At 30.5% G+C, this 17,285-nt stretch overlaps 1 protein-coding gene across 1 annotated transcript in view; it reads left to right on the top strand.

The window, feature by feature from the left end:
* The window catches only part of LOC106684133 (homeobox protein Nkx-3.2), a 24,216-nt gene extending 7,546 nt beyond the window's left edge, over positions 1–16,670 (top strand). The window contains exons 2-3 of the mRNA XM_014426029.2: positions 14,099–14,280; positions 16,115–16,670. Coding sequence (XP_014281515.2) covers positions 14,099–14,280; positions 16,115–16,315 — 383 coding nt within the window. The 3' untranslated portion in view covers positions 16,316–16,670. The remainder of the gene's footprint in view (positions 1–14,098; positions 14,281–16,114) is intronic.
* Positions 16,671–17,285: the final 615 nt, after the last annotated feature.

The following is a 17,285-nucleotide window of genomic DNA, read 5'->3' as shown; positions in this document are numbered from 1 at the left end:
TTAGAAATATAAAGTATGAAGCCAGACCTAATGAGATAGCTATAAGAGATTCTATCCATTCTATTTACCGGTCTATCAAACCTTATACACCAATCGAGCTTAGAAATAAAAAAGAAAATTAATAAGTTAATAATTTTAACATTATGTTTTATAATTATGATATTTTTAATTAATGATACAAGTGTTTAAAATTATAATAATACTAATTTTTTTTTAAATGGTTATAATTTAGCTAAGTGATTTGTATGTTTTTTTTAAAATTTGAAAATGAAAAAAAAAGGTAAACAAAAAATAAAAGTATATAAAAAAAAAACAACGACAATAAAAAAATGTGTTACTAACATGTAATATAAATCTATTATTTTTAAATATGCCTAGCAATATTTAAAAAACAAACCGATTGTTTTACTAGTGGTAAATATTAGTTAGATAGCACAACTTTGTCAATAAAGTCTTTCTCTCTCTTGTGGATAGTATTTAAAGTATCATTTTAAGTATAGGAAAAAGACCAAGATAGATTAATTTATGGATCTTTTTGGTATCTTTCAAATTTTTGCTCAGTCAAAGCATTATTTTACAACTGAAAAAACCCACAATGTATAGTAAAAGGACTTATCTCTCAGAAACAAGATATAATAATTAAAAATCAAAAATATTACTCAAAAATAATTGGTGCTCAACTCCATACACCTCGTCATGGTAAATAAATTAAAACCATCCCCAGAAGATGGGTTTTTTACATTAAAATAATTTAACTATTCTAAAATAACGATGTGGTTGAAAATTCACTAAAATCTTAAAATTAAAAAATAAATAAATTAAAAATTTTCAATAAATCATTCGATTTTTTTAAAAATAATTTATTTATTGTTATTTACAACTGTATAATAATACATACAACGTAGTAAATAAAGTAAATTTCCTGTAAGTGATATAATGACATGATACAAACTGTGGAGAATCTACCCCATAACATTTCTAGAGGAAAAGATCTCGAGATAATCTTCTTTTCAGACGCCTAGGAGGATTATTAGGTAGCCAGATAAGAAACGAGCGTGTTTGGATGGTTGAGAAGTTTTTCATTGAAGGATTGATATCTGGTTCTGGCCAAATCGGCAACGTATGGAACATTGAGGTCCTGATGGATGACTTGATGTGTGACAAAGTAAGGAGCATTAAGGATTTTGGACTGTAAGGATTGGATTCGGGAGAAATTCGATGGTTTAGTGGAGCCCCAAAGCTCAACTCCGTTTGGACCGTCAGTCTTGTATGAGGATTCCATGTCAGTCGTTTGTCCAGAGCTCATTCGAGGATTTCTAAAACGTTTTATTCGAAACAGAAATGCAAATAAACAACACATAATTATTTATATAAAATAACTATTTTCTCGGAAAAGAAATTATTGAGGTCACTGGAATCAGTTTAAAAATTTACATCAATATTTGAATTTTCTGAAACGCTTGAACGTTATCCAATTCATAAATTTAAAAAATATATGAAGTTTTAAATATTAAAACTAATCAATAAATTAGCTACATCGAAGAATATATATCCTTTAGCAAGATAATGCATATTATTATTGTTGGAAATTAAATTTTTCATATACAATTTTTCTTTTCTGCTTTATCAAGTGACTCATGGATAAGATGGCTTTCAGGTGTATCGTTTATACTTTTATAAACACCAGAAACTTCTAACCACGAGCGTACCTCTGAAGTTCCTAATTCGGAAGTCGATCTTTTAAAAAAGTCTCCCTTTTGATGAAGATAAATAGAAAAAGTTTGGATAAGAAGGAAAAAAAAAACTTTTGATGACTAGAATACTGTTTAGGTTGGACCATACTACCCAAGTAGCTAGGTGCGGATATCCAATAAATCGGTAGAGAGGAAGGGAACTCTATAAACAGGCATAAACACTCTCTTAGCCTCTGTTTGGATCCGGGGCTCTGTTTAGGGTCACCTTAGAAAAAATGACGGGGTTTGGTGCATCGACAGGTCTCTGCGGTCCCTCATATATATATTTATCCCTGTACCGTTAGTTCGGCCTGGCTTTGAGCAAGCTTAGTGTTGTCTTAGGTAAGGGCTTTACTTCAATTTATTAAATATTTCATACTTTCACTTATCTATGTATGGAATATATAATAAGGGGAAGAATTGAAGTATTACTTTCTATAACGTAACGAAACTAAAACACTAATTATAACAGCAGGGGTATTCATGATGTTGTGTTAAATGTTAAATGTTTTACCATGTTAAATGTTATAACTATAGGATTGTGAGCAGCCCTATTTGAAGTCATGTTAAACGTTAAATGCATAAGAGTCCCTAGCGGATTTTCTCAGCAACTTGTTGTATAAGCCTTTATGTTTATAACCTTCCTTCCAGACCCTCATGTTATTGTTTACTTCAGTTTTGATTTAAGTAATTAATTAAAACATGCCTAGAGTGAGTGAAAAGTGGAATTTGTGTGAAAGTTTAGCTTATGAGTGTCTTATTGATCTTCAAACTTGTGAAGAAGAGAATGAAGATGAGCTAATTGACAACTGTATTGAAAGTCACAACAACTAATATGGCGGCGATCTCAACTGGTCTATTGTGTGACGTCATTCTCGATTTAACTGACCAAGTAACAGACTCTCAGCCATGTTAAATGTTATTTCGTTTTACCACGGCAAAAGAAGGCAATTTTTTTCGATTTAACACGAGTTTTTCCATTGAACACGCTTTAACATAGATCATGAAAATCATAGAAAATTGAGATAAATAGAATTTTTATGAAATACAAACTCAATCACTAAGATTTTGACATTCATAATTTTTTTTTTATAAAACAATGTTAAATTTTAGAAATAATTTTATTGATAAATATTTGTTGAAATAATTATGTCTAATCACGGAAAAAAAAAACTTATTTGTTCTGTCTGAGTTTCATCAAAATATCTTATCATGGACTGTTTATCTGTTTACTATCTTTGATTAATAATGAATCGAAATTTCGGAAAATCAAGTTTTTTTATTTATTTATTTTTTTAAAATTCTATTATTAACACAAACTCACTTGATTTTACTCTCAGCATTTATTTCAAAATTTTTGAGAGTAAATTTGAATCAAGAATGCTTGTGATAATAATAAAATAAACCACTCTCAAACAATCAATATAATAAATCATTAATATAATTTTTATTTTAGTTAAAATATGAACGTGAAAAATTTCGGATTTGAGCTTTCAATGGAGTTTCCACGTTTTGTGGTCCTCTGAGTCCAAATTACCCAATCTCGCAGAATAGTCTATGTGTGAGTAAACAATCTAGCCCCCTCCCCCCCCCCAAAAAAAAAATAATAATAATAATAAATAAAATAATAATCGTACGAAACTATAATTAAATATTTAAGACGAGTATGTGACAGAAATGTTTTCGTTAAAATCGACTGACTGGATTTTTAGATTTTCTCGTATGCCGCTGTTGATGATTTTGATCAAACTTGATAAATCTTAAATAATAATAACTTGGTAACTTTAATAATAATTAACTTGGCAAATCTTTAATAAGTTTTAATAAAAAACTCGGTAAAAATTAAGTGAAATTCAATATCAGTTATATTCATTGTAATAGTTAGACAGCACTTAAATACCGAATTTTCAAAATGGCTTCCTATAAAGAACCTTTAATTTAATTTGGTTGAAATAATTAACCATTTCACATCTTTATCAGTATTGAAAAATAGATAAAAATAAACCACGGAAGGATTTGATATTTAACTTGAGGAGATAAGAGGAAAAATATTTTCTCCAGGACATATGAGTATTTATATTGACTCATAATATACTATTGAATAGCCGACGATTTCAGGTATTATAATAAATAATATGCAGTCGTATAAGATAATGAAGAATAACACATAAATATAAGCTATGAATTCAGATATTATTATTTTTGAGGTGTAGATAGTTGACCGTAGATTACTGATTGGAGAAGATGATCAGGGGTTCGGTCAGCAAAGAAACAACATAAATAAACAAAAAATCATTTATTTATGCCGACGTTTCGACCTGAGTTTCAGATCTTCATCAGGACTATAGAACAAAAGAGACAACACCAACATTTAGAGAAACATAAAATTGAAAAGAAATAGTATACCAACAAGTTTGGAATTATGCAAAATATTGAATTGAATCATAAATAATAAATAATTGATAATTGAATAATAAAAAATAATTTATTGATAATCATGTAATAGGTAGCAGATTAAAAACGGTGAAAGATGGAATATAATGTGTAGGTGAGAAGATATGTACAATATAAGATCTATATTATATATTATATATTAAGGCATAAATAAATATTTTTTGGTTTATTTATGTTGTTCTTTGGTGACCGCATCCCCCGACGATCTTCTCCAATCAATTATTATTATTTTTCTTATTGGGAGTAGTTTTGAATTCCCCATCATCCCAACGCATCCAAAGAACCTTATTCCAGACATTTTGGAAACAAATGGTCTTCTTCATTTGATTATAATTTTTATGAAATAATAATTAGTCAGTAGAGTTTATTGTGATCCCAGGAGAGTGTTTGCTAATAGGCGGGAGAAAAATATCAATACTTTCTGGTATACATATAATATATATATATATGTATAAAAGACTAATATAATTTATGATAGAATATAATACATATAAAATAAAAATGAAATACATAATAAAACATAAAATAAATAGATAGATAATATAAATATCACATATAAATTAATATTTATAAAAGACCAATAAAGACACGAAAAGAAGAGGAATATAATTTCGTGAGGATAAAAAATGCTTATGAATTGAGTAGGAGCGTCCTTGGCGTACGATACGATTACTTGATCTAGCTTAAAGGATTTCTAATTAACATCGATTTTTCATTAGATATAAAAGTGCGATCGGACACCGCTGTGTAACGAGAAGCAAGGAAAACAAAGAGCTTTTTAATAATCGGAATGAGCAGAGGCTGAGTCAACCCTAACTATGTCATCGGATCTAAGTGGCTTCCTCTGTTGACGGGGATTGATTTCATGATCGGGAGTAGAAAAAACAGAGGCAGTGTTGGCCCACTTGGGCAATATCAATCAGGGTCCGGGGGCTAATATGTTTGCAGAGTAAGGTGACCTCTCCACCACGGGGGCCACCCTTAGCCGTAGAAACAATACCCCTCTTACCCCCTCATATCTGCCTCTTTGATCGGATATCCTGCTGGAGCACTGGGGGGGGGGTGTCAGATCCTTCTATGGCGGTAATAACTGCTGTAAATGTACACACGAATTATCATAGCAGTTGGCAATTTTCTGAAGAACTTCATATATTAGGTTTCGAAAGACCCTATTTTCGAACTCATTATCGGATATCTCCTTGATGTCCTTATACAAATTTTTTTAAAACTACAATGGTGATTCGGAATGAACGAAAACTCGTAATGTTACAACAAATCAATAGGTTCGTAATCCTCGGAAGCCTTTTAGGCTAAAATTAGGCTAAAAAAAAGGCTTGGTAAAATTCTGCAGGATAAGTATCTTTTTAAGATAATTTATCTGTAATGATGGATCTTGGGCAAAATGTCGATGTTAGTAACTTGAAAAATCCAATAAATGATCAATGACCCTCTCACTTAAAAAAAATATGAAATTATATCAATCAATATTAAAAATAAATAAACATTAGTAATTTCCCTTTTTATTAATTTAATACTAATTAAGATTAGCTCTAAATACAGATTATATAATAAATGAAACGATGTTGCTAACTCCAAGGATCGGAGTTCGAATTTGGCAGGGTAGAAAATTGTTTTCTGTTACACTGTACTCGTGAGTCAACTCAGCATCCTAAATTGGATAAAAATCTGGCGATCGAGCGTGATTCTGACCAAATCACCTCCTTGCACTACCATTGGTTTAGTAACATTACTTCCTTACAAGGTACCTGACTCTTCATGAGTTGTAGCGGTACAGATTTTAATTTTTTTTAAAAATAAATTAAAAGGTATGTTGGATGAATATGTTGAAATTCTTTGAAAATTCATAATCAAAATCATCATAATTATTTTTAATAATTAAAAGAAATAAAATATAATTTTAATGATTTAATTCAGGTATAGTTTTGTTACAATTGAAATGGAAAAAATGCTCATCACACAATTTTCACTTACTCCTCTATTTTGAGTTGAAATTAATTTTGAGTCGTTTGAGATTAGATATTTTCATATTATTCACAGTGGCAATATTTATTCGTACTAATTTTCCAAATGATTCTTACAGTTGAAATATTGATAAAATTCCATTTAAAATAAGTAATATATCTCGTTCCAATATATTAACATTTTTTTTCAAAAGCATGACAGAAATATAAAAATATAATAGTTAACTAAAATTTACATTCTGCTCCTAACCATTTATTGAACGCTTTCAGAATATTCCAATGAGCTGATATTAAAGACAATATAATCGTTCATTGATATATCGATGTTGATCAAAATCGTTAGATCTGTCTTATAGAAAATCGAAAAAATGTGAATAATCGATTCTATAATATACTTCTCGTCAGTCAGTATTTCCCCGTACTATATATTCCATTTATAGGTAAGTGAAAGAAACAGTAGCTATTGAATTGGTAAAGGTTACACTAGAATTGGAAATGCAATTCAACAATTAAGGCTGTTATTGTACTAGTAAATTTGTAAGCCAGTTAAGATTGTTTTCATAACGGGTTTTGAAACTTTCCACCCATTTTATCCCTGTATCTTGCCACTACAGATGCGAAATGTAACTACTGTATTTTGCACTAGCTCGAGATTACTACTACACCCAAACATCAACGACCCGCGTTCAGTAGTTATCGCAGCAAAGTGTAATAGACACTCAAGTGTATTTTTATTTATATATATTTATTTATATGTTATATTAGTTTTTTTGTAATGTTAAGAGGTTGTTCACCTCTTAACCACATCCGGCAGGACTTGAACTAGACTCGAAAACTATGTTACGCATGTCCGGCGGTTGGCTTTGAATGCCGAGTCAACAATTTCATCTTCCAGAAAAAACATCCCGTCTATCATAGTGTATACGCTTTATAATTTTTTTTAGCCTTCGGGACGAAATCAGATCGGATGCCTAACTAATAATTTATTGGAACTAAATATCTCATATTCGGAATAAATAAGTGCATTAGAATATTGATATTAATGAATACAGAATTTATCATTTTCTAAAATAATTATTGAAATATTTATATATATGTTAAATCGAATATGAATACCTTTATATCATATCTTCTTCACGACTCTTTATACTGCACACTCAATCAAAACTATTGATATTAATTATCAAAGTTCGATGCAAATCGATTTATTAATTTACATATCAAGGGTTAATTGATAAATATTCAACGTCGACAAAACCGTGGAATCATACGATAGATAAATTAATCAGATCTTAGGAGAAAAAAGGCTACAAGGATTATAGATTTATTATTTAAATTATTTCTTTTATTACATCAATATTAAATAAAATATTTGGTGTGAGCTTAGCTCAAAAACTGGAACTACCACTTTAGAGAGTCAATTTTTTTTTTTTTTTTGAACGCTTGTAATAATTTTAATTAATTCGGTATATCATTTTACAATCAAGTGGTCTTTAATTTCGGCTTGGTGTTTTCCTCGCTGAAATACTTTTACAGACAAAATTTTCAAAAAATCGTCTTCAAATATACCTTAAATTATGTTTATTTGCAATAATTAATTATAAATATTGTTAACAGTGATAATAAAGGAGAAAAACGGGAAAATAAATACAGGAGGAATCGAGAAAAAGACGAGGCCGAAAAATTTCGCAGGATAGCATTTTTATTTACAGTTCTATCTTATCATTTGTTAAACTGTAGAATTATTGGAAGGAGCTAAGTTGATATTTGTTAATATTAAATCGAGAAATCCTAAAATATTAATTCTTGTAGCAACAGAAAAATAGAAGTCTAAAAATTTCTGTCTTTTATTTAGAGCTTGAATGTTGAATATTTAAATATTTTAAATTTTTCTGTTTAAAAAAATATTAACTCTTATAGTTCGTAAATAAATAATATATATAAAAATATGAAAGATTTTAAATAAATTGTATTCAATTTAAGTCTCACTCGTTTCTAACCTTGCTTCCTCTTCCATTCCTGGCAATCCTCCAAGGCGCCTGAAAAGAAGATGGCCTCGTGACCTTATATTGTAAACTGTTTTTAGAGTTCTACTACTGGGTAGTTTCTCGACATCCTGTATCATATCATTATGTCATTATGATCATATTTACTGATTGTATTTTTTTATACAGTTGTAAATATCAACAAATAAATAAAAAATAAAAAATTTAAGTCTCAACAGTCTTTATTAATATTTTATATGTCCAACGTTTTGGACAACTCATGGACAATTTTTATTATAAATTCATAGCCTAACATTCAACTATCAAAAACTTTTGCAGGCTATTCTTCCCAGGTCTAATAAAATTAGTCAAATTAACCTTTGTATGTCATTTAATTTAAATATGAATACTTTCAATTGCAATTAATCTTGGATTAATCTAATATCAGAAAACATTGATATCATGGATAAATACAAAATATTAAGGAATTTTATGGATAAATAAAGGAGAAAAAGGGAAAATTAGAGACAAGAGGAATCATTTAATCTCACTCATTTATCAACTTTAATATCTGAATTTTTATATCAACTTTAATTATACAACACTTATTTGACAAACGCTCTAAACTTCCCATTCATTACAAAAAATTAGTATACACTTCAATAATCAGACCAATTTGGACATATGGAATTGAGCTCTGGCTCCACCAAACCATCAAATTCTTCCCGCATCCAATCGTTACAATCCAAAATCCTACGTAAAATCCTTGATGCTCCTTATTACGTCACAAATAAACTCATTCACAAAGCCGATATGCGTCTTTTTATTCCAAACTCCTTAACCATCCTAACCCATTAATTCTTAATCTTTCATCCTTAACAATCCCTGATAATCCTCCGAGGCGTCTGAAAAGAAGATGGCCACGAGACCTTCTAGTTTAAATTAATGTTTGAAGTACCACCAATGGGTGGTTCCTTCCCAAGATTTTCAAGTGTATATGAAACATACTATATATTTACCTGTTGTATTATTTTGTACAGTTGTAAATTACAATAAATAAATAATTTAAAAAAAAAAAAAAAACTTTAATTAATAAGTGATAATATTGTATAGAGTAATTTTAATTAAAATTGTTCATATTTATATGAAATGATATACGTAGGTTAATTGGACTAATTTTATTAGATCTAAACAGAATTGTCTGACAAAATCTTTCATCGCTCAATTTCTACAATTTATTTAAAATCTTTCATATTTTGTTTGCATCTATTGTTTATTACGACGAACAATATGAGTTGGTTATTTTTTTTAATAAAAAAAGTAATGATACTTAAATATTTAACGTTGTAGATCTAAATACAATAAAATATTTTTTGGTCTTTTATTTTTCTGTTGCTAGAAGAATTATTATTTTACGATTTATCGATATATTATTAATATTAACAAATATTAACTTTGCTCCTTTCAACAATGAAATAGTTTAACAAAAGAATAGTTGCAATTAAGAGTATTTATTTTTAAATGAAATAATGACTTCGATATGTTAATTTGAATAATCTTATTAGATCTGGGCAGAATTATTTTTAATAGTTTTATACGAGGTTGTCCATTTATAGTTAAGATTGTCCTTGAGGATGGCTAGGTTGACCGAAACGTTGAAAGTTTATTATATTAATAAAGAGTGTTGAGACTTAATTGGATACACTTTATTTTATTTAAATAATAAAACCTCGAACAAGTTGTAAGAGTATATATAATGTGAAAGATTTTGATAATTGATAATATTCCTATTTCCATGGTTGTACTGTCAATAGTCAGAATTTACTGTCACTAGTCTATTTATGAAATATTTTCATCCTGAATAATAAAGAATTATTTGTTTCTAAAATGTACAAGACTTATTTTCAACTAAAATAGGGACGGTATGTGAAAGTAGTGTGATTCTCGCAACTCTACAGAATTCTGAAAATTCTGATAGTGCTTGATTAAAGTATCTTATAATAAGAATTGAACCTAAAAATAAGCTATTAGGTCTTCCTTCCTAAATATCCCCTGAGCTATCTGTTCCAGAGCAAACAGTGACCAAAGTGACTCTAGCCATTAGTGGAGCCGTGTGCACGTGTGAAAACAGCGCTATATTTACGGTACAATGGTCCGTGCCAGGTACCCGCCACTTCCTAACTCTAGCGTAATGGAAGTCGCCCGCCGCTCAGTGATTGATGGTACGTGCTACTTAGCGATCGATGTTCTTCTCCGCTAGTGTCCTCATTGCCGCCGAGCAAGTGGATATTGGGTCGCCATTAGCGGGATTGCTTATTGAGAGCTAGCGAGGGTCTTGGTACCGAACCTCCGATGGGATGGGGTATATTGTTCCCTAAGAATAACAGAGTCACACAGACCAGATGTAGATGGGGGATAAAATAGACATAATCGTAATCAGAACTAATAATTAACGATGGAATAAGTATTTAAAAGAAGCACCTGAGGAAGGTTTACGGATTGAAATTAAATAAGAATTTCGAAAGGTATTGGCTCGTTTCATATGGAATATTAGTTTGAATAGAAAGGTCATTTAGTAATAAACAATTTTTTTCCAAAATATATTCTCTCATTTTCTAAACGTTTCCCCAATGTTTAATTAACTTTTCAATCCCAAAATTGAAAAAATCAGTTTAAAATTAAAGAAAATGCGTTTTTGAACAGAGAATCATTTTCAAAAATTTTACCTTTAAAAAATTTGTCCAAATTTCTGAATAGATAGAAATTTGTTGGAGATAAGTCTGGTCTAGATCACTAGGGGTATTCATGATCTTTAGTTAAACATGTTAAAACGTGTTAAATGGAAAAAACTCATGCTAAATGGAGAAATTCTTCCTTCTTTTACCATGTTAAAATGATATAACATATAGCATGGTTGAGAGTCTGTTACTAGGTCTCTTAAATGGAAGATGACATAACGCAACAGACCATTTTGTTTTTTGTAGTAACAATTAATGTGTTTTGATTTTGATAGTATTGTTTTGGATGTTTTCATAACTAATAAAGCAATGAATGATAATAATAATAATAATAATAATGAAATGACATTTTTCAATTATCAACCAGGCACTGAGGGGCCATATTTTCATACCACTTGCACTTTAGGCAAATTGTAATAAATTACTTTGATCAAAAATTAGAAGTAAACAACAAAACGAAGTTTTGGAAGGAAAGGTTATAAAACAAGTCGCTCAGAAAATCTGCTAGGATCTTTTATGCATTTAACATGACTTTAAATAGGCTGCTCACAATTCTATACTTATAACATTTAACTTAAACATTTTACATTTAACACAACATCATGAATATCCCTGCTGTTTAGAACATTTGGTCTGGAACATTGTCTCGTGTAAGAGTATAGGCCCCTTCAGATTAACCAATGCAAGTGTTTTTGATGTATTAACTGCACTTAACCACTGAAGTCCGATGTGGATGTGATGGTTTCACCTCTGGTTAAAAAATAGAAATGAAGTATTCCTACCATTGACTGCTCTAAGCATCACTCCCCTTCTGCCCCCTCCAATGAGAACACTACATGAAAACAAAAACTTACAAACTCCAAAAGTACAATCAAATATTGAATCATTTAAACTTACTGTAATTCAAGGACTATCAACACGATACACAACACAAGAGGACTTAGGAGCTGGAATAGTGATCTTCTAAATTAATTTTCAATTTTCATAAAGTGGTATTATTGGATGACCTTTACTTTCATAAAACTATTTATATCGTACTTCTCATTCCCTGGTTGTGAAACATTCTTTATAGTTGTCAATTAAATAAATAATGTAAAAAAAAAAAAATTGAAAAATCATTGGTGTTAATATTTCCAATCGTTTTATCTTCTTTTAAAATTAAATTAAAGATCTAAATTTTCTATTCTTAATTTTTGGCGCATAATTCATTATTTCTGTTGTTCCTAATCCATTGGTGATCCAAAAATTAAAGTATCCTTCTTACTTTCTTAAAATGCGAAATTTTGTTTATTTTCTATTTTATTTACAAAGTTGTAATCGTTAATCATCTGTCTATTTTTTTTTTTTTTATTATTACATAATTGCCACTTCGACCGATGTGTCCTTTGTATGACCAAGTCATACTGGTACTCTCCACGTCTTCGAAAGGTGTTGAATCTCATCTGTCGTTGAGCTTTCAGCTAAATTTTTACTCTGAGTTGCAGTCCGGAGAATAGAGAAGGTGTCAGTCAGCCAGGTTCCTGAAAAGTATAGCAAGCATAAAATCGGCAAAAAATCCAAACCGATGATCGGTAAGATTATGGCTTGTTTTAGGGTCAACAGCGGATTTTATTGGTCGACTTTATTTTTATTGGAAACTCAATAAACTTGGCACCCGATGTGAAGGTTTGGCAGTGAGGGCTATTCATTAGTCAAGCTCTCAAGGACGTGGCGGGGAACTGATATGATGATCTGAGGATACAAATCTCAGCGTTATCAAAAATTCATCAGTCGAAGTTACGAAGAACTATAGACGAGTGTTAAATCTTTTAAATGATTTAAATATTATATGAAATGTACAGAATTGTGGGGGAAAAAAATAAAAATCTGAACAGCGACAACTCATGAAGTGTCAAGGGTTCAGTATGTTGTAAGGAAGTACAGTTTCTTGAACAACGTTTATACATGAGGGGTTCATTCTCAACCGATAGATTTTCCCCAAATAAGATTACCCACTTTATGAGGCTCAGTAGATTACCGAACCCACTCACGGCTACAGTTACAAAATAAATAATTATCTATCAAAACAGGATTTAATCCCGGGATCTTGGAGATAGCAGAACTGAATCTTACCAGAGTAGCCATATCTTACCATTAAAACAAACCATCATAGCGAGTATATTGGTTGGTATAGGTTTATGATGGAGATAATACAGAAAAGAATCATAAATTCAATTTAAATCATTGTTTAAAAAAAAAAAAAAATAAATATCTTTGACTCGCTGTACAACTTGATTGAACTGCAATGTTCTGTCCAAGTAAGGCCTCAACCGCAGGGTCTTCTGTACTCCAAGTGTCTGCAGAGCCCAGGCTCGTGGCTCCGTCATCCATAAGGATTTCGCGTCGAATAGGTAACATACGTTGAATATTTCAACTTGTTAGGAAGCGCCTGAAATCGGAAAACGGCGTGAAACTCTCCCGCTCTCCTTCGGGACAGGTCGGTCGATGTAAGACATGTCACAATCTCAAAAGAGGAGATCATATATTAACACAAAAATGGCCATACTTCCCGCCCCACTAAGATCTTCAAATAGCAGGGGTCCTATATAACTTTTGAAATATTTGTTCAAAACGGGAAGAGGAGGCTTAAAATAGTTAAATCGAGCAATATTTAAAAAGCGTCTGAAATTAAAAACGGCGTGAATTCTGTTATCGAAAAATTAAAACAAATAAGAATTTACAGAGAAATGCGGTTGCTTCAAGAAAAATTGATCAGTTTATCACTGACGTTTATAAAAACGGGTGTACCAAAAAAAAAAAAAATAGGTATTGAAGAAGTAAGTCATGATATTATTAATCATCGATCAAGAAACATAAATCTAGTTAATGTTTAAACTCTCTCTTAATGTTAGTTATTTTCGAATATTAAATAAATTTATGAGTTTATCAAGTATGTTGTTTATATCCCAGTGTTGTTAAGAAAATAATTTAAAAGCCCTCATCTCAAATATGAAGGGCTCTATAATTTCACCACGTGGTTAAAAACAGCTCTACAATTTTTATTATAGTAATTATTTTGTCTGATACTAATTCTAAATATGAATTGATTGCTTATGATCCAGCTTGATTTTCCGTCTTCATTTCTAGATTCCACCTTGTAATATGCTTATATAACTATGTTATCTCAAACAATGACGTCAAATAACTTAACCAATGGCTTGTTCCAGAAGACAGCCCTCCAGCGGTGGACGACACTGGAAGGAGTGGAGAGGGGAGGAAGAAGAGGTGCCGGGCCGCCTTCAGCCACGGGCAGGTCTTCGAGCTAGAGAGGAGGTTCGCGCAGCAGCGATATCTCTCTGGCCCGGAGAGGGCGGATTTGGCCCACTCCCTCAAGCTCACTGAAACCCAGGTAATTTAATGAAAATATTTTCATTATAGAATAAACAAGTATAACAATAAATTAAACAAAAGTTATATCTATAGTTTAGAGGCGATGATCATTTTTAGAGGTTTCTAGATTTTTATATAAATATTTAACTCATAATGGGAAGAATTAATGTACATCCCATTTATGATATTAGAACTGGGCAAATTTTTAAATGGAGCAATATCTAAAAGTGAAATTTTCTTATTAGAGCTGAAATCTAATTTTTTTTTAAAAATAGTTTTCTGTCGCTACGTCATGATCCTGTCCTGGTCTGTCATGATCTTCTTAACTTTGATATTTTGTAGTAGGTCATTTCTGTCCCCAAATTACAAAATGGGTTCATGAATTGAAAATTCGTCTATTGCTGAAATTATGATATAATTAAGAAGAAGATGTAAATGTCCAGAGTATGGTCGTTAAAGTCCTATTTTTTTAGTTTTGCAGTCAAAGCTGTATTTTATCTTTTTTTCTTTTTCACCATTTTTTTTTGCTCAATATTTGTAAAATACATAGAGAGTTTTTTAATACTTAGAAAAAAAACAGTTTTTCGTCACGGCCCTGTCCATCACGATTCTGCTATCTTTGAATTCGAGGGTTATGACGTTTTAAAAAATATTTTCTGGCACTCCAATTTGATCAAGTATGGTACATAGAGATTGAAAGTAAGTTGTTAGCATGTCCCTTTATAGCTTTGATAGTCCTATTTTTTTAAATTTACTTGAACTTTTAATAAACTTTCATTTTTTATTCTTTTGGGTTTCGTCTTTAAAAACTATTTTGTATAATTTTTATCTTGTAAATAGTCTCTGTAATTGTTTAATTCAGATATCCTCTGGGTTGATTCTGATATACAATGTGGGGGATATTATCAGAATTAATAGAAGGGATTAGTGGATGAAGAAAATAAAGTTCAATTTTCTTTTTGTTGGAGCTTGTTATGTTTTGAAGTGTAAATAGCACCTTCTACTTGGTATCTTAGTTATTAATTCGATCTTGAGGTTAGAGTATCTCACAATGGCTTGATAGGCATCTACCCTCTTCACCAACACAAAAGATTAAAAAAATGTTACATACCCCCTTCATCCATTTACCCCTTTAATTATAACTACTCGTTAATGCTGGTATGACTGATGTGGACTGTATTTGTAATTGGATTTGGAAACATCTATTATTGATTAATTAATACAAAAATGATATATTACATGGCTTAGCCAAAAGTGGTGTACAGTATGAGTATTGACAATTGAATTTAAACTGTGAGATGATATAATATAATAAAATATATTACAATTTTACTTGTTCATGTTTGGTGAATGACTTCTTGAGGTTAATATGGAGTTTGAGGTCCTGTTCTTTTCTATATCTCTCATTTTGGCTTCTCCTTCTTCACCTGGGTGCAATGTAGAATTACTCACCCATATTGAATTGATTAAACATAAATATGAAATACTGTTACTGCGAGGAGCTCTGAGCCTTGTTGTCCACTGTAGGCTTTGTTCATATGGCACCCTTACTTGTTCATTGGTTTGCCAACAGACTGTAGAAGCTTAATACTCTCTTCAGGTTATTCAAAATAATAGTTCTTCCTTGAACAGTAACCCAGAGTGAAGCCTATACTAGTTTCTAGCATCAATTCTTTATTACTTGGTCTAAACTTGGAGTAATATGATTCTACTATTGACGTTAGTAATCAATAACAGTTTGCAACAAATTTGCTCTACAGTTCTTCCTTAAGTTTTATTATTTCTATATTTTTTTTGTTGTATAATCACTGTACTTTATGACAATGGGTCCAACAAGTCCTTTCCTTGCCTAGGTGAAGATATGGTTCCAGAACCGAAGGTACAAGACGAAGAGGAAGCAGTTGCAGGCGGACGGTAAGCGGGTGGCTGTGAAGGTCTTGGTGCGTGATGACAGGCCGCTTCAGTACCCCCTCCCCGTGTCACCCTACTACTACTATCCCATCATTTGTCCTGTCATGACAGAGGGCGCCCACCAAGTCGTCGAGAGGAGCTAGCTGTTAGAGTCTTCGAGTCGTCACGACGTGGTCTTCTTCTGAGTTCTGGGCTGTAAATGTAGTTCTTCAACAACAATATTTGAACTGGACAGCAATAGTAGACAAAGTGTCATTGACAACAATTTAAAAAGCGGCCTAAATATCATAATAATAGTTACTACTAAAGATGGTGACATTTAGGACGCTACAGGTTGTTGACAATGGAATTTAGCTTATTTTTCGGTTCCAAGTTTTTTTTTGTTTTTTTTTGCTGGCACTCTATCAGTCACATAATTATGATAATTACTTAAATATTTATGAATGAGATATTTAAAGCCAAAGTGATGCAACTCCATTTTTTAAAATTCTGCATTTATGCTAGAATTTCATTTTGAATACGGAATATTACCTATAGGAATGGTGGAACTAAAAATTATTTTGTTCGAAAGTAATTTACAAAAATAAAATTGAAATGTACAAAATTAAATTTTGAAAAGTACAAATAAACAATAATTTATAAAAACGTAAAAAACGTAGACAATTAATGAAAAGGGAAATAATAACAAATAATTTTTTATTTGTTATTATTTCCCTAATTTTTCCTATTTGTTATTATTTTTAGATAAAAAATAAATGTATAATAAAAGATATAGTACACACTAAAAGACGGAAAATAATTAAAATAAAGGTCAAGAAATAGTAATTATATAATTATAGAAATATTACTTTTTTTAAAATGAAATTAAATTAAAATTTTAATTTAATTATTTTCTTTGTTGACCTTTATTTTATTCTTATTTATGTTATTTTCCATCTTTTAGCGTATACTGTATTTTATATTTATTTTTTACTTAATTATTATTTGCTATTATTTCCGTTTTCATTATTCGTCTTAACAGCAGGTGAAGTAATTTTTGTTTGGTAGTGTGTATTCTGGAACTTAAAACATAAAGGATTTTTATAACACTAAACAGTGTTTAATAGAGTTCCA

This window comes from Halyomorpha halys, unplaced genomic scaffold (assembly GCF_000696795.3).
Source record: "Halyomorpha halys isolate HHAL.00 unplaced genomic scaffold, Hhal_1.1 Scaffold547.1, whole genome shotgun sequence".
Taxonomy (NCBI): Eukaryota; Metazoa; Arthropoda; class Insecta; order Hemiptera; family Pentatomidae; genus Halyomorpha; species Halyomorpha halys.
Note: the sequence above shows the minus strand (reverse complement) of the source record. Positions and strands in the feature narration are given on the sequence as shown.